Here is an 18,479-nt window from a genome sequence, read left to right as displayed (position 1 = left end):
TTTCCACTTCGTCAGAGACAGGACTCGTTGTTTTCACTACTTATTTTCCAGTAACATGTTTTGAACTACAATGAAACTGATCTCCTAAGCTTATTTTGTATGAGTGCAATGGCCAATTCTGAAAACTTTAAAAGAGATGGTTATCATGTCACGGTAGCAAATAAGAACAGCCCTACTGTACGATACCATCAAAAGCATTATGCATACAAAATAACCTGAGTGAGGCATTCTCCCTTTTTTTGAAATGCACAGCATTTATTTTAATAAAGTTACAAACGTATTTAGCAAAATTGAACACTGCTTTGACGGTTTTTAACAAAATACATATACTTGTTCATCTATCTACTGTAGTGCGTCACAGATTCAAAGGTAATGAAAGCAATACAATTTACCCTGGTTTGCCAACATCACCAAAAGAAACTTTACAAGCGAAAATGTAATCTACAGAATGCTCAGGTGACTGCTCTATAGATGAAGTAGTCATACTGAGGGTGTTAGAAATGTAAAAATAGAATGTGTTAAAACACATTTTAAGGTACAGATATGACTGCTGTTTTATCATGTAAAAAAAAGAAGTACTCTGTTTTATACATGATATGATAATACAATTTAATAATATTCAAAAACAGTTTGATAACTCCACATTTACAAGCCTACCAGGCTCTGCCATCACACGACTATGACGCTGAGTCACTGTATTCACTTTGCAGCTACAGTATATCACACAAGGCATCATACCAAAGAAAATAATTATCAAACGCTTTATATTCCCATATATAGTAGTTATCCATCCAGATGTTCCAATTGGTGGTACAGAGACATGTTCTCTCTCACTGTGATTTGATCTTTAGTTTGAAAGGCACTCAATTGTGTAGGGGAGAGTGGGGTAAGTTGAGCCATTTTTTACATTCAGCTTCACTCTGTCAAGGGAAATATAGTATTCGGTCTAACAAAGATATACCAAACACTAGGAACACATTCCTAATATTGAGATGCACCCCCCTCTACAAGGTGTCGAAAGCGTTGCACTGGAATGCTGGCCCATGAAGACTCCAATGCTTTCCATAGTTGTGTCAAGTTGGCTGGATGTCCTTTGGGGGATGGACCATTCTTGATACACATGGGAAACTGTTGAGCATGAAAAACCCAGCAGCGTTGCAGTTCTTGACACAAACCAGTGCGCCTGACACCTATCCTGTTCAAAGGCACTTAAATATTTTGTCTGCCCATTCACCCTCTGATTGACAAACTTACTGGTCTCAATTGTCTCAAGGCTTAGCAATCCTGTCTCCTCCCCTTCATCTACACTGACAGAAGTGGATTTCACAAGTGACATCAATAAGGGATAATAGCTTTCACCTGGATTCACCTGGTCAGTCTATGTCATGGAAATAGCAGGTGTTCTTAAAGTGTTGTATACTCAGGGTATTTCAGGATGTTGTGTATCCCTGAAAATGATCAAAATGACTGTAAACATGACAGTTTTGAAAACATTGCTTGTCCAAAACATGTTGGTCTCTTGGCAGCTGGACAGTGTAAGTTAAGCCGCGTACAAATGTCTGTACTGAATGAAATATGATCACTACCTTTTTATAACCACGTCTATCTTTATTTCCCAATCCTAATTCAACACAATCACAATCACTTTTGTCTTTGTAACATTTTAAGCATCTTTTTTTATACAGGCTTTCCACCTAACAAACACATTGTACTTTTTTTGACAGTTTTAACAGATGCCAGGCCCTGTTGTTACCTCATATCCCAGTGTTAAAGCATTTAATTAAGCCTGGGAAGAAAACACTTCAATTTGCTCAACTGGACATTGGCTCAACCTTTGGCCCAACTTACCCCATGGCCATTGGCTCAACCTTTGGCCCAACTTACCCCATGGACATTGGCTCAACCTTTGGCCCAACTTACCCCATGGCCATTGGCTCAACCATTGGCCCAACTTACCCCATGGCCATTGGCTCAACCTTTGGCCCAACTTACCTCATGGCCATTGGCTCAACCAATGCAAATATGTTGACTATAATATTATTAGCCCACACAGCTAGGATGCACTTTCATGCTAGGTTTAGGACCTCATATTGATGCTTATCAGGACCCCAACTGATGTATAAAGCCATTTTAAAAGTATCTACTTTGGTTTATATACCATGAAGCCTCTTAAAACAATACATTATTTTGAATTGGTGAAAATGCATTATTTTATTTTGCTTACCACTTTTTCCATGTGGTTTCTTCCTTCACAGACGCCATGAAATAATGACCTCTTCCTAAAAGTTGGTCAAATTATACATTTTGTGTATGGTTTCCTAGAATCACATTTGCAGTTTCACTTCTAAAAAAAAAACTCCACGTTAAAATATCACTTTCACTTGTGGAATTGCAAGTTTACAGGAAAAACAATCACGTGACTATCTAATTAACAGTTCCACATGGAAGAAAACTCCAACTTTGAAAACTTCCCTCTATGGGGTTGAAATAATCTTTTTCTCCTCACATGTGAAAAGTTTGTGTTAACATGTTGCAGTAACAATGTTTCCACCAGTAGAATTAGGGTGACCACATCTAAATAGCCCAAAACAGGAGAAAGTGTGACATGGGAATGATTTTACAGGACATTGTACAGGACATTGTACAGGACATTGTACAGGACATTGTACAGGACATTGTACAGGACATTGTACAGGACATTGTACAGGACATTGTACAGGACATTGTACAGGACATTGTACAGGACAGGTTAATGGATCACGTTCAAATGGTGACTGTCACGCCCTGACCTTAGAGAGCCGTTTTATTTCTATATTTGGTTAGGTCAGGGTGTAATGTGGGGTGGGCATTCTATGTTTTGTATTTCTGTGTGTTTGGCCGAGTGTGGTTCCCAATCAGATGCAGCTGTCTATCGTTGTCTCTAATTGGGAATCATACTTGGGCAGCCTGTTTTGCCGCCTTAGTTGTGGGTAGTTGTCTTTGTTAGTGGCCTGTATAGCCCTAGTAAGCTTCACATTCATTTAGTTGTTTCTTGTTTTTGTTGGCGACATTCTAAATAAAAATAAATGTACGCTCACCACGCTGCACCTTGTTCCGGTCATTTCCCTGACGACATTTGTGACAGTGACATAGTTCTGCTATACAGTATGAAGGTCACTACCTGTTAAAACTTCTTAGGGCTGCAATCCCGTTAACGGGATGATATGACAACAGCCAGTGAAAGTGCAGGGCGCCAAATTCAAAACAACAGAAATCTCATAATTAAAATTCCTCAAACATACATTTATCTTATACCGTTTTAAAGGTAATCTTGCTGTTAATCCCACCACGGTGTCCGTTTTCAAATATGCTTTACAGCGAAAGCACCACAAATGATTATGTTAGGTCACCACCAAGCCACAGAATAAACACAGCCATTTTTCCAGCCAAAGATAGGAGTCACAAAAAGCACAAATAGAGATAAAATTAATCACTAACCTTTGATGATCTTCATCAGATGACACTCATAGGACTTCATGTTACACAATACATGTATGTTTTGCTTGATAAAGTTCATATTTCTATTAAAAATCTGAGTTTACATTGGTGCGTTACGTTCACTAGTTCCAAAAACATCCAGTGATTTTGCATAGCCACATTGACTCAACAGAAATACTCATCATAAATGTAGATGATAATACAAGTTATACACATGGAATTATAGATATACCTCTCCTTAATGCAACCGCTGTGTCAGTTTTCAAAAAAACTTTACGGAAAAAGCAAACCATGCAATAATCTGAGACGGCGCTCAGAAAAATAATCAAATTAGCCGCCATGTTGGAGTCAACAGAAACCAGAAATTACATGATAAATATTCCCTTACCTTTGATGATCTTCATCAGAATGCACTCCCATGAATCGCAGTTCCACAATAAATGCTTGATTTGTTCGATAATGTCCGTTATTTATGTCCAAGTAGCTATTTTTGTTAGCGCGTTTAGTACACATATCCAAACGCTCGTGCATTACATCGGACAAAAATTTCAAAAAGTTATATTACAGGTCGAAGACACATTTCAAACTAAGTATAGAATCAATCCTTAGGATGTTTTTATCATAAATCTTCAATAAAGTTCCAACCGGAGAAATCGTTTGTGTCTAGAGGAGCAACGGGACGCAAGTCGATATCATGTGGAATGCGCATGACCGGGCACCTTTCATCCAAGCTACTCAATATTGCCCCTGCAGCCATAAGAAGTTTTAAAGGGGCAATCCTTAGTTGCTACATCAATTTATTTATTTATAAATGAATATGTGCCCATTGATTCTTAAAGACTACAATGTACAAATGCCTCATGAGCTTAGTTCAACTGTCTTACCCCATCAGAACCCAAAATATAAGCTTGTTTTAGTCAAATTTTTGGAAACAAAGTCAATGTAAACAACCATTGTAAAGCCTAAAAACATGGTTAAATCTATCATTCTGATATCATGAATGGTCCTTGCATCCATAGGGTAGGCTATGGATTTGAGAGTAGCTGCATTTCTACAGCCTCCTCCCACAGATTTTCACTGAAACTGTGTCAGGGAGTAATAGTGTAACTGAGTAATACTGTTATTATATGGTGCAATCTTTGAGTGATTAAGTTACTTTTGTGCCATTAATATCAAGGAAAACTTCTGAAGTTGAGAACAAAATTCTTACTATTGCAAACAAACAAAAAATAAACCCAAAAGTATTGAAAGCAAAACAAATATTGCAAGAAAATTAAATCTAAATATGAAAAGACAATTAATTGTAAATGGATGCAAAAATATTTTTCTGCGAAAAAAACTATTATGATAATGCAATCTTTGTCCTGCAATTTTCCCTATGTTTGGTTATCTTACCCTGGCCTTTCCTTTCGCTGCCTTTTTTCTAGTTTCATTCCCTTTCTAAATGTCTCTACTTTTGCATTTTTTTATACTGAATGTTATAAGATCTTCAACCAAAACCTAATATTAGATAAAGGGAATTTGAGTGAACAAATAACACAACAATTACATACTTATTTCATAAACAGAAGTTGTGGAAGACCCAATGTCCCTGGTTGTGCCACCTTTTAGCTGCAATGACTCAAACCAAACGCTTTCTGTAGTTGTTGATCAGTCTCACTGTAACGGTTTTCTTTAGGTGAAGGAGAGTCAGACCAAAATGCGGCGTGGCTATTGCGATCCATGTTTAATGAAACAAAGTAAACACGAATCAAATACAAAAACAATAAACGTAACACGAAAACCGAAACAGCGTCAGGAACAAGGACAATCACCCACAAAACCCAACACCAAACAGGCTACCTAAATATGGTTCCCAATCAGAGACAATGACGAACACCTGCCTCTGATTGAGAACCATATCAGGCCAAACATAGAACTAGACAAACTAGACAAACTAGACATGTAACATAGAATGCCCACTCAGCTCACACCCTGACCAACCAAAACATAGAAACATACAAAGCAAACTATGGTCAGGGTGTGACAGTACCCCCCCCCCCCCCCCCCCCCCCCAAGGTGCGGACTCCGGCCGCAAAACCTGAACCTATTGGGGAGGGTCAGGGTGGGCATCTGTCCGCGGTGGCGGTTCTGGTGCTGGACGTGGCCCCCACTTCACCGTAGTCTTAGTCCCCCACCTTGTCCGCTTCCGTAGCCTCCTAGCCACGGCGACCCTACTTAATGACCCCACTGGACTGAGGGGCGGCGGCTCGGGACAGAGTGGCGGCGGCTCGGGACAGAGGGGCTCTGGCGGCCCCTGGCTGACTGGCGGCACCTGGCTGACTGGCGGCCCCTGGCTGACTGGCGGCACTGGCGGCGCTGGGCAGACTGGCGGCACTGGGCAGACTGGCGGCACTGGGCAGACTGGCAGCACTGGGCAGACTGGCGGCACTGGGCAGACGGGTGGCTCAGGCGGCGCTGGGCAGACGGGTGGCTCAGGCGGCGCTGGGAAGACGGGAAGCTCAGATGGCGCTGGGCAGACGGGAAGCTCAGATGGCGCTGGGCAGACGGGAAGCTCAGATGGCGCTGGGCAGACGGGAAGCTCAGATGGCGCTGGGCAGACGGGAAGCTCAGATGGCGCTGGGCAGACGGGAAGCTCCGGCGGCGCTGGAGAGGAAGTCTCTGGCAGCGCTGGACTGAGTAGCTTTCGTAGCGCCAAACAGGCGGGAGACTCCGGCTGCGCTGGAGAGGAGGAAGGCTCCGGCAGCACTGGACAGGCGGGAGGCTCCGGCAGCGCTGGAGAGGAGGAAGGCACCAGCAGCGCTGGACAGACGGGAGCGACAGCCTGGTGCGGGGGGCTGCCACCGGAGGGCTGGTGCGTGGAGGTGGTGACGGATAGACCGGACCGTGCAGGCGCATTGGAGCTCTTGAGCACCGAGCCTGCCCAACCTTACCCGGTTGAATGGTCCCGGTCGCCCTGCCAGTGCGGCGAGGTGGAATAGCCCGCACTGGGCTATGCAGGCGAACTGGGGACACCGAGCACAAGGCTGGTGCTATGTAAGCCGGCCCAAGGAGATGCACTGGAGACCAGCTGCGTAGAGCCGGCTTCATGGCACTTGGCTCAATGCTCACTCTAGCCCGGCCGATACGCGGAGATGGAATGTACCGCACCGGGCTATGCACCCGCACTGGGGACACCGTGCGCTTCACAGCATAACACGGTGCCTGTCCGGTCTCTCTAGCCCCCCGGTAAGCACAGGAAGTTGGCGCAGGTCTCCTACCTGGCTTCGCCACACTTCCTGTGTTGCCCCCCCCCCCCCCCAAGACATTTTTGGGGCTGCCTCTCGGGCTTCCTTGCCAGCCGTGTTCCCTTATATCACCGGCTCCTCTCTCCGGCTGCCTCTGCTCTCCTAGCTGCCTCCACCTGTTCCCATGGAAGGCGATCCTTTCCCGCCAGGATCTCCTCCCAGGTGTAGCAACCCTTGCCGTCCAATTCATCATCCCATGTCCATTCCTCTTTGCGCCGCTGTTGCTGTTGCCCGTTACCACGCCGCTTGGTCCTGTTGTGGTGGGTGATTCTGTAACGGGTTTCTTTAGGTGAAGGAGAGTCAGACCAAAATGCGGCGTGGCTATTGCGATCCATGTTTAATGAAACAAAGTAAACACGAATCAAATACAAAAACAATAAACGTAACACGAAAACCGAAACAGCCTAATACCGGTCGCAAAGTAACACCGAGTCAGGAATAAGGACAATCACCCACAAAACCCAACACCAAACAGGCTACCTAAATATGGTTCCCAATCAGAGACAATGACGAACACCTGCCTCTGATTGAGAACCATATCAGGCCAAACATAGAACTAGACAAACTAGACATGTAACATAGAATGCCCACTCAGCTCACACCCTGACCAACCAAAACATAGAAACATACAAAGCAAGCTATGGTCAGGGTGTGACACTCACACGTCGCTGTGGGGGAATTTTGGCCCACTCTTCCATGCAGAACTGATTTACCTCAGAGATGGGTCCCATTATGTCTGGCGAAAAAATAAAAACGCTACTTTTCACAGTAAGAACCTTATACCAGCGGTCAAGCATGGTGGTGGTAGTGTGATGGTTTGGGGATGCTCAGGACCTGGACGACTTGCCTTAATAGAAGGAATCATGAATTCTGCTCTGTATCAGAGAATTCTACAGGAGAATGTCAGGTCATCTGTCTGTGAGCTGAAGCGCAGCTGGGTCATGCAGCAAGACAATGATCCAAAACACACAATCAAGTCTACATGAAAATTTCTAAAAAAGCAACACATTTTTAGTTTTGGAATGGCTTAGTCAAACTCCAGACCTAATCCCAATTGAGATGTTGTGGCAGGAGTTGAAATGATCAGTTCATGCTTGAAAACACACAAATGTCGCAGACTTAAAGCATTTCTGCATGGAAGATTGGGTCAAAAGTCCTCCACCTCGACCTGAGATACTTATCAACAACTATAGGAAGCATTTGGTTACAGTCGTTGAACCTTAAGGTGGCATAACCAGTAAATTGCATGTAAGAAGGCAGTTACATTTTTGTTCATTAAATAAATTAAATAAGTATAATTTTTTTGTGTTTTTTATAAACTCAGGTTCCCTTTATCTAATATTATGCACTATTATAAAAATATGAAAAAATCTAGAACATTTGAAAGGGGGCAAATATCTTTTCACTGTAGAACCCTGCATCCCACTACTGCTTTGCCTCTAAAACTAAGCAGGATCGTTCCCTGGGTGGGAGACCAGTTGTAGCTGGAAGTGGTAAATAAAATGCACATTTGGGGATATTTTTTATGTGAAAAATTAACATGCGAATCTTCACAGATGTCCAAAATCCATGTGTTTTTCATGTTCTTTTCATTAGATTTTTTCTTTCATGTGTTTTTTTTTGTAAGGGCACTCTCCCCTAGGCTTTTGGCCTGCAGCTACATCATCTTAGCTAGCTGAGTCATAATTAGGGCATGCTACTGTGCACACCAACTAATTGGGCTCAGACTTCAAACAGGTGGCAATATCTTCTAAACAAGTTATGACTAATCAACCAGTTATTGACTTGGACATAAATAGGTGCTGGTACTCATTTGGGGTTCCGGTACTGTTTATATGGTGCAGGCACTCCACAATACTTTTGAGCTAATATTCTGTATATTCTATAAGAGGCGCAGGAACTCAAGCAATAGAACATTTGAGTCGAGCACTGCAATCAACTAAACAATGTTATAAAATATGAGGGCGGGTTGTAATGAAATGTTACAATAAAAACCATCAGGAATAGTGAATCCTGGTGGTGTTACTAGACTAACAACATACGTCAAAATCTAACTTGTCTTATCTAAAGTAATATGTGGTACAACTTGACATCACTCTGTCAAAACCACTCAGTTGGAATGAAAACATTTTACACTAATTAACATACTTAAATGAACTACAAGTGACTCACTGGCTTAGCAACAGTAATTAATGACCCACATGGCTCTCTGTCATATTTTCCCATTTAATGACTTGTCACATTTTCTCACTCATGTCACACCATGAGACAACAGAGCAACACTTAACCACACTCAACATTGCAAAAGTACGAAATCGATACGTAGCAGCAATCTCTTCTAAGGTCTGTTCAACCCTCTCCACTCTCCAACCATGACTCAGTACTTAGGTACAGTATGTAGGTACCTCAATGTCTCCATCTTGCCATAGTCAGGCAATAGCAAGGCCCTTCACTGGGTGAGTTTGGTGTTGTTGGTATCGGTAGCCCTGCCATTCTCCACCCTGCGGACAGAGGAGTTAAAGGAGCTCCTCTTCAGGATCTTGTTGGCCAGGTCACTGCATGTCTTCCTGTACTGGTTCCGGAGCAGTGAGTAGACAAAAGGGTCGCAGGCTGCCTTGCTGTAGGCCAAACACTTGGACAGGACACCCCAATGAGGGCTTATGTGTCCTGGGGTGGAGAGCTCCACAATTCTGCCATGACAGACACACAGAATAAGTTATATTATTAACAGTGTTTAGCTTACAGAGCTGGTCTATGAGACAAGTCATGTTTCATAGGCCAGCGTACAGTGAGAAAACAACACAGATGTAAACATTTAAAAAAATCGAATGTCCTGAGGAAACTCTTTATTGATAAGCTTTCAAAAATGTCGACATTTCACTTGAAAATGTCATGGCTCTGATTTGATAGGGGATGTGGAGTTGCTCTTGTTTGCCTCATTGTGCTCACCACGCTGTATAGTGGCGGTACATAAAGTCAAGGCTTATACTCAGAATGTTTAGGTGAGATCACTGGTCGTGTGATTCACAGCAGCTATCAAACTCACAATGGGGATCTCACTATCATTATACCCACTGATGTGATTTTCTTCTTCACGGTTATTTTGTATCCGCTTCTGAAGAGTTGAAGCTGGTTGAATGCAGGTTTAATGAGAAGAATCCTCATGGTCTCCGACTTACTCATAATCACACGTCCACTCATGGTAAATCTCTCATGGATTCTCTTTCTCTTATATTCTTTCTCCCTTCCCTGGGTTTCATCCTATACCTCATGAAAAAGATAAACATGCATCTATGAACCTCTCCTTCTATGGCCGCAACAAAATCACCCTCAAGCTGATTGATTAGTGATTTAGACACCGGATCAATTTAACATAATAAGATGAGGTTGTAGAAATTGACTATGGCCGACTCCAGTCTGAATTGAAATTCATTAGCACAAAGCAGTTGTCCTCATTGCAAATTCGACAATTTTACCCACTGGGCTAAAGCACAAGTCATTTGTTCAGGCAGTAGACAACTTTCATTGGTCTCAGATGGGGAATTGATGTCATTGCAGCAGCCAATCTCACAATGTAACATTACCACACATGCACAGTGGTGTTGAGGATAGATCTGAACCTCTGCTCACCTCGTAATGACGTAGGGGGCAAAGCACACCACAAACGTTCCAATGAATGTGCTGATCTTCTTGGTGGCTCTCTGCCTCCGCTGTCTCTGCTCATCCAGGCATCGCTGGCGCACACTGCCAAAGGACAGAGGGGACCATTATCACCCCAAGGAACGTATAGGAGCATAAGTTTAAACATGGCCTCTCGAGTGGGATGAACGTTGATGGAGAAAATAGCATGCTTCTATGGACAGTATCAGAGCTCATCCTCAGGTCAATGCCAATGGATTGTTCAAGATATATGAACAGTAACACATCCATTATGTAAATCAAGTCCAATTCCAGGTCCATAATTATTCTTTAATAGACTGGTAATAACATGGTGTTGACCTCAGCATATCTTAGAAAGATGAAGGAAAGATAACATAAAAGAAAGTAATGTTGACAGTGAGTGCACATTAATTGACTGATTTGAGGCTAATGTATTTATTTTAGCTATGTAATATGGAGGTGATTGAAAAGGGAACATCAAATACAGTAAACCATTAATGACATGGATCTTAACTATATCCAGAAATAATTACACACGCTATTATCCTAACATCTATGATGTAGAGAGAAAATGCTTCAGGGTGATTCAATCATATCTCTCCTCACATCTTTCTCATCCCTCTCACTGAACAGCTCTTTGAACGTTTGAGGTAAACTGGGCAGAGTAGGCCTAAACTGATCTAATATCTAATCTCAAAGAATGGTTTTGATGTATTACATTTTATTAAAACTATTGTTAAAATGCGGAATGATTTTTGCTTTTCTGTATGTAGGTTACTGTAATGTTGGCATGACCATAGTATTGCCTATGACAAAATATCTAAATGCAAGGCAAATTTAATGACAATTGGTTAACTAACTGCCAATAATGTCTGTCTGGGCTATTCAACTCATGAATATAAATGACATTTTACAATGGTTTTGATCTGTATGTGAATAGTTTTGGGGCTGGAATATATTTGTGTCATTTTAGTTTTGATAAAGAGGACTGAGATCTGAGACCAGAACATTGGACCAAATCTGTGGTGCTGAAATCAATCATAATGCCACTGAGGTCGCATTGTGCAATCACAATTTGTGGGCAAATTTTTTAGGGGATAGATTAGCTTTAATAATACAGATAGACCATGGATTCTATCAATGTAATTGTGTTCATAATTTCTAATCCTTCATATATATTGATTTGTAAATATACTGTATATTTTCACCTTACCACCCCACCATTAATTGAAGTAAACTAATGGACAACAATACAATTTTACATTATCTTTTTTTGTTTGATCGATTTTTGATTTACTATGATTTTTCAAATCACCCTGCAGTGCTATTTGCAGAGTTGTCTCTATATACATGTTGCAATTCTTCAACCATTCCGGAACCTGCGACCGAAAACAAGCTACACATGGGCAATACCAAAACAATTGTAAACATGGGCTAACCTTAAAAAAAGTAAATGAAACAAGTAAATGAATCAGACAAGGACACCTCAACAGTAGGCTAAACAGCTTACCTCGGGTGAATATCCACAAGCAGCAATAAGGTCTGCATAGTGATCACGTCGATGCGTTTACAGTGAAAACGCGCAACTTTCAGCACTTTCAGGTACGTTACACACAACACAATCAAGGTCATGAGAAAAGTGAGCGAGTGTAAAACCACAGTGTAGATGATGAACTGCGTCTTAGTGTCACTTGCTCTCGCATTGCAGAGCGTACAGGATGCGTAAAGGTGATGGTACCCAACCCAGGAGAGGCAGGTGGCCACCGTGGAGAAGGAGAGCGAGTGGAACCACGTGTATGCCAGAGCTATCACTGCGTCCCGGTGTCGTATTCTGGAGTGGTAGCTTAGCGGAAAAACTACCGCCACCCATCTATCGATGCTCAAAGCACCCATACTGAGCATTGAGTTCGTGGTGAGGAAAGTGTCCAGGAAACCCACAGTTTGACAGAACCCGCTGCTTCCAGGGTTTCCTTTGTTGATAAGTCCAACCAGAGTTAGAGGCATGGTAGAAACGGTAAGAAAGAGGTTGCAGAAGGTAAGGTTGAGGATAAACAACCCGGGAACCTGCTTTCGAATCTCCGGGTTGTACAGAAAGCAGATTACCACCACCACGTTGGACAGCAACGAGACAACGATGATCACTACTACAAACAGAAAGACAGCTATGTCCGCTATGTGCATGGTGCGTGCGTCCCGCTCAAAAATACGGACTTTTGACAATTGAATCCACCGTCCAGCTTCGGAAATAAATTAAAGATAGCATTGTGCTGGAACTAAGAGGTCCAAATACAAACATTCGACACTGAGTCACAATTATAATTCGTTGTCCTTCTCGTGTCTCCATGTAACGATACAGTCGGCTCACTATGTGGAGTCGCAAGGAAGGGCATCCAAGTATTATGGATGTTATGTGATACGGACTGAACCACTGTATCCGGGGACGGGTGATAAACAAATAGAGACACCCCTGCACGTCTGGCTGCAGTTAGTTTCCAAGTATTTCTTCCTTGCCATTGCAATGATACCTCATTGTGCAATCGCGCAGTGCACTGATGGACAGCTTTGCAAACACGCAGCGCAGTCTCTCCTATGGTCTGTCTCCGGGGATGCTTTTGTTCTATATATATCACCCCTCACCTACACTCACATGCTGCACACTTGATCGCCTCCCCAAAGCTACCAAAAATAGATTTATTTAAAAATAGAACATCATGCGTAAAGTGTCGACTCATGTCACTGACACCTTCAATTTGATGAACGTGCAACATATTGATCTTTGTGTTATCTCCATATGATGTAAATTCCATATATCTGGGGGTGTTGAGAAAGGCAGAAGACACAGCCAGAACGTTGCTGATTCAAGCCCCCATGCCGGGCAACGCAAAAAATGGGAATGAAACTGAACTGATAGCTATAAGGCTGTTGGTCTCTGATCCCATGCACCATCTCCTGCCATTGTGTCCTTGAGGAAAAGTATGAACAAAAGTTTCTTCAAGTGCAGTTGCCATCAAGAGGTATGATGAAATTGGCTCTCATGAGGACCGCCACAGGAAAGGAAGACCCAGAGTTTCCTCTGCTGCAGAGGATAAGTTCATTAGAGTTGCCAGCCTTGGAAATTGCAGCCCAAATAAATGCTTCACAGAGTTCAAGTAATAGACACATCTCAACATAAACTGTTCAGAGGAGACTACGCGAATCAGGCCTTCATGGTCCAATTGCTGCAAATAAACCACTACCAAAGGACACGACTAAGAAGAAGAGACTTGCTTGGGGCAAGAAACATGGACAATGGACATTAGACTGGTGGAAATCTGTCCTTTGGTGTGATGAGTCCAAATTTGAGATTTATGGTTCCAACAGCCATGTCTTTGTGAGATGCAGAGTAGGTGAACGGATGATCTCCGTATGTGTGGTTCCCACCGTGAAGCATGGAGGAGGAGGTGTGATGGTGTGGAGGTGCTTTGCTGGTGATACTGTCAATGATTTATTTAGAATTCAAGGCACACTTAACCAGCATGGAGACCATAGCATTATGCAGCGATATGCCATCCCATCTGGTTTACGATTATTGGGACTATCATTTGTTTTTCAACAGGACAATGACCCAACACACCTCCAGGCTGTGTAAGGGCTATTTGACCAAGAAGGAGAATGATGGAGTGCTGCATCAGATGACCTGGCCTACACAATGACCCGACCTCAAACCAACTGAGATGGTTTGGGATGAATTGGACTGCAGAGTGAAGGAAAAGAAACCAACAAGTGCTCAGCATATGTGGGAACTCCTTCAAGACAGTTGGAAAAGCATTCTAAGTGAAGCTCGTTGACAGTATGCCAAGAGTGTGCAAAGCTGTCATCAAGGCAAAGTGTGCCTACTTTGACGTCTAAAATATAAAATATGTTTTGATTTGTTTAACACTTTTTTAGTTACTACATGATTCAAAATGTGTTATTTAGTTGTTTAGATGTCTTCAATATTATTCTACAGTGTAGAAAAAAGTACAAATAAAGCAAAATCCTTGAATGAGCAGGTGTCCAAACTTTTGACTAGTACTTTATATATATATATATATATATATATATATATATATATATATATATATTTCTATTTTTGTACAGTTTTTGTCCCCATGTGCAGTTGCAAACCGTAGTCTTGCTTTTTTATGGCTGTTTTGGAGCAGTGGCTTCTTATACTTGCGTACTATTGTTAGTACAGATGAACGTGGTACCTTCAGGCATTTGGAAATTGCTCCCAAGGATGAACTAAACTTGTGGTGGCCTGCAATTTTTTTTCTGTGGTCTTGGCTTTTCTTTTGATTTCTTTTGGCACTGAGTTTGAAGGTAGGCCTTGAAATACATCCACAGATACACCTCCAATTGACTCAAATTATGTCAATTATCCTATCAGAAGCTTCTAAAGCCATGACATAATTTTCTGGAATTTTCCAAGCTATTTAAAGGCACAGTCAACTTAATGTATGTTAACTTCTGACCCACTGGAATTGTGATACAGTGAATTATAAGTGAAATAATCTGTCTGTAAACAATTGTTGGAAAAATTACTTGTGTCATGCACTATGTAGATGTCCTAGCCGACTTGCCAAAACTAGTTTGTGGAGTGGTTGGAAAACGAGTTTTAATGACTCCAACCTAAGCGTATGTAAACTTCCGACTTCAACTGTATATCTGGGGGTTTGGGAAAGGCAGAAGGTACATTTCTGTTCTAACCAATGGACAATAAAGTTGTATTATATTAATTGTGTGGACAAACACTGTGTGACTATCTACAAATGGTCATTGTCATCATTTGTATGCCATACAGTGAAGCTTGATGCTTCCATTTTTTTTTAAACACTGCTTTTCCAATTACTAATGCACAGTTGGTCCCCATGCACATTTGTATGGTCATTGCACAGATGCTACGCTGGCTCCTTAGGCACACATACACTATTTACAGCCCACAACCTAGAAAGATATCTGATAACATCCCATGACCTGTAAGCATGGGTTTGAATTCCTACCACATGTGGTTATATGAGGGGGTATCAAAGTGTAGCTACTATTTCTTCTAAATGTTGAATGCTAGGAAAGCTAATGAATAATACAAGAGGATGCTATATAGAGGTCACTGTGCAGCTGTACTGAATTATTTCTCCATAAGACAAGACAGGATGGTTCATGTTGCAATGCTGCTGGAGTGGACAACAGGTGATTGTACTAATTCACGTCAATGACAGTGACAGGGAAGATCCAGATGGCTTTGGCAGATGCTGTATCTACTGTGGAAACCCCTGACGTCCTCTTTACAATGGTCTGGGGAGGGGAATCAGCGGGGGGACTTGTGCATCTGGTAAACACTGAGTAGAACAGACACCGACAGATATAGTCACGTCTCAATCAATCGAGGGATTTTTTTGTATTTATTGAGAATTTAAATGTACTATGAGTTGGGATGGATATCTAGTTGTTTCAACTAATTATTATTAAGTAACTGGTTACACAGTCTTGTTTGTGTTACCTAAACAAAAATGTTTTGCTGGCCCAAACTGAGCTACAAACTTGAGAGAACTTTGGCAAAAATTCTGTCAATTTAAAATGATGTTTCCTCAACTTGTAACAAACTATATGTTCATTCAACTATAAATTATTATTTGGGCATCTTAACTAAAAACACCTGTCCAACTGGTTGCACACACAATCAGTGCTTTTAACATGTAATATTTTCTGCTTACATATTTGATGCACATTCATTTAAATATGAATTATTATTCAACATGTCGTCATCTGGGATTTGAACTCACGACCGCTTGATTCACAGCATTGTGACCTTCCTGCTACACCAACACATCTGTGTCAATTATCAGTTCATCTGACTGTTCTCTCATCCTTGATTTGATTTACTTATTTAATACATTTGAGTTTTTTTCTGGATAGTTGTCCATGGGGCATATTACTCTGTTTTAATTTGACTCCTTAATCACTATGATGAATAAAATAGCCTTTCTTGAGTGTACTTTTAACAGAGCTGATATTTACTTTTAAATGCTAAGTGTAGGAACACAGGTGAAATCAGTTATTGACACAGACATGGTGGTGTAGCAGGAAGATTGGAATGCTGTGAACCAAGAGATTTTGATATCAAATTCCAGATGAGTATAAATGAACATGCACAATGTAACCTTTTGTTTAAAACGTTGTATATAAGTTGAAAACGTTGTGTGTTCAAAGCACTGCGTGTGTAACTAGTTCCACAGCATTTTTTCAGGTAAGATGCCCAAATAACAATTTCTAGTTGAATGAACATATGAGACAATTTGAGCAACACATAATTTTAAGATGTTGCCTACCTTTTCTCATGTTGGAGCTAAGTTTGGGCCAACAAAAAATTCTAAGTCACAGTGAGCTCCAAAGTTATTGGGACAGTAACACATTTTTGTTGTTGTTTTGGCTCTGTACTCCAGCAATAGACACACACATATCACACCCGCAAGACATGCTAACCTCTCACCATTACAATAACAGTGGAGGCTAGTATTTTGGTTATGCTATTTATGCGTCTATAACTTTCTCACACATAATTATTCACGATTCATTCAGAATTATCCATAATCATGGTAAATCCACCTTATTGTAGAAGTGTTTCTAAACATATTCTATTATTTAAAATAAAAGTGACTCCAAAATGCCACAATACATTATTTAATATTTATTTCTATTGGGGACAAAATAATCTTAAACACAACCAAAACAAACCGCAAATGCATCCAACAAATTTGTAGTCACAAGCTTAATGTAGTCACTGCATGATGTGGGACCAAATACTTCACATTTTACAACTTTACTTCACATAAGTGAATTTGTCCCAATTCTTTTGGTCCCCTAAAATGGGGGACAATGTACAAAGAGTGCTGTAACTTCTAAACCCGATATGGATGAAAATACCCTCAAATGAATCCTGACAGTCTGCACTTTAAATCATGTTGTATCATTTTGTATTGTGTGGTATAATTTCAAATCCAAAGTGTTGGAGTACAGAGCCAAAACACCTCAAAAGTGTCACTGTCCCAGTTCTTTTGGAGCTCACTCATATGTTAGATTCATTTCTGAGCTGAATTAAAATCATTTATATTATCTAATTAGATTTAAAGTGATTCTCCACCACCAGAGAGGATGGCTAAATACGACTGATAACTTACAAACAAAGGTTGATGCTAGCTGATATGATGTACACTACTACAACATCTAAAAATGGATCTGTTAATGATACTACTGCTCATCTCTTTGTTGATATGTCTAGTCAGTAGTTGGCGGTGTTTTGAGGTACTCTATCATCCATTAGCTGTGAAAGCTTGGCCAGAAATGGCAGCACATGTAAATGATCTATACCCTATCATGACATATCATATCTTTAATTAGACACCATCACCATGGTGTTTTTTTCTGTAGATGTGTGGCTGAATGGCTGTAACACATCACCAGTCTGAGCCAGCTAATCATGCTCTCCCCTCTGCTTTGATGTGTTGTCCCTGGTAATGAGCGTGATATTACAGTATATACTGGCATGGCAGTCAGCAGCTCTCTGCTTTTGAAGATGGAAGGAGAGGAAATGTTAATGAGCGAGTGTGGTGTTGGATGTAAGTGCTCTTTTGGTGCAGGTATGTGTGTTTCTGTATATGCGTTCGTGTGGGTGTATGCGTTTTAGGCCATCAAGTCTGTCATAATTTATGGCATGATACAGGGTTATGAGAGCAATATGATATTGGGGCAGATTAGATTATCATGGGTGACAATGCTGCAAATTGGTATGCAGAGGAGGTAGAGTCTTTCATCACATTTTGTTGATAGTTTCATATGACAATAATCAGTAATACAATTGTTGATATAAGACTTTCATCACTTTTGTGTGTGTGTGTGTGTGTGTGTGTGTGTGTGTGTGTGTGTATAGCGTTGCTGGTGAGGGGCGACTCATGCCTGTAGCAGAATGAACACACGCCTGGCTAGGCTATGCAGCCCCTACTGGCTTATGCACAATTTCAGATGCTGTCTTTTCACATT

The 18,479-nt window shown here is 41.4% G+C and overlaps 1 protein-coding gene across 1 annotated transcript; it reads right to left on the bottom strand.

The window, feature by feature from the left end:
• Positions 1 to 8,954: 8,954 nt before the first annotated feature.
• Positions 8,955 to 12,805, bottom strand: LOC109898863 (G-protein coupled receptor 26-like). Its single transcript, XM_020493923.2, has 3 exons — positions 11,935 to 12,805; positions 10,395 to 10,508; positions 8,955 to 9,454 (listed from the first exon to the last, which is right to left on the bottom strand). Exons 1-3 carry the CDS (start codon positions 12,603 to 12,605, stop codon positions 9,214 to 9,216), a joined length of 1,026 nt encoding a protein of 341 aa, XP_020349512.1. The 5' UTR covers positions 12,606 to 12,805; the 3' UTR covers positions 8,955 to 9,213.
• Positions 12,806 to 18,479: the final 5,674 nt, after the last annotated feature.

The sequence above is a fragment of the Oncorhynchus kisutch genome, linkage group LG11, assembly GCF_002021735.2.
Source record: "Oncorhynchus kisutch isolate 150728-3 linkage group LG11, Okis_V2, whole genome shotgun sequence".
Classification (NCBI taxonomy): domain Eukaryota; kingdom Metazoa; phylum Chordata; class Actinopteri; order Salmoniformes; family Salmonidae; genus Oncorhynchus; species Oncorhynchus kisutch.
This window is presented reverse-complemented; position numbering and strand designations above follow the sequence as displayed.

Coding starts and splice junctions, on each gene's coding strand:
- LOC109898863 (XM_020493923.2), bottom strand. CDS start 12,605: ATGCACATAGCGGACATAGCTGTCTTTCTGTTTGTAGTAGTGATCATC. Junction 10,509..11,934: donor CTTGTGGATATTCACCCGAG/GTAAGCTGTTTA, acceptor GTCCTTTGGCAG/TGTGCGCCAGCGATGCCTGG. Junction 9,455..10,394: donor GCCCCCTACGTCATTACGAG/GTGAGCAGAGGT, acceptor CTGTCATGGCAG/AATTGTGGAGCTCTCCACCC.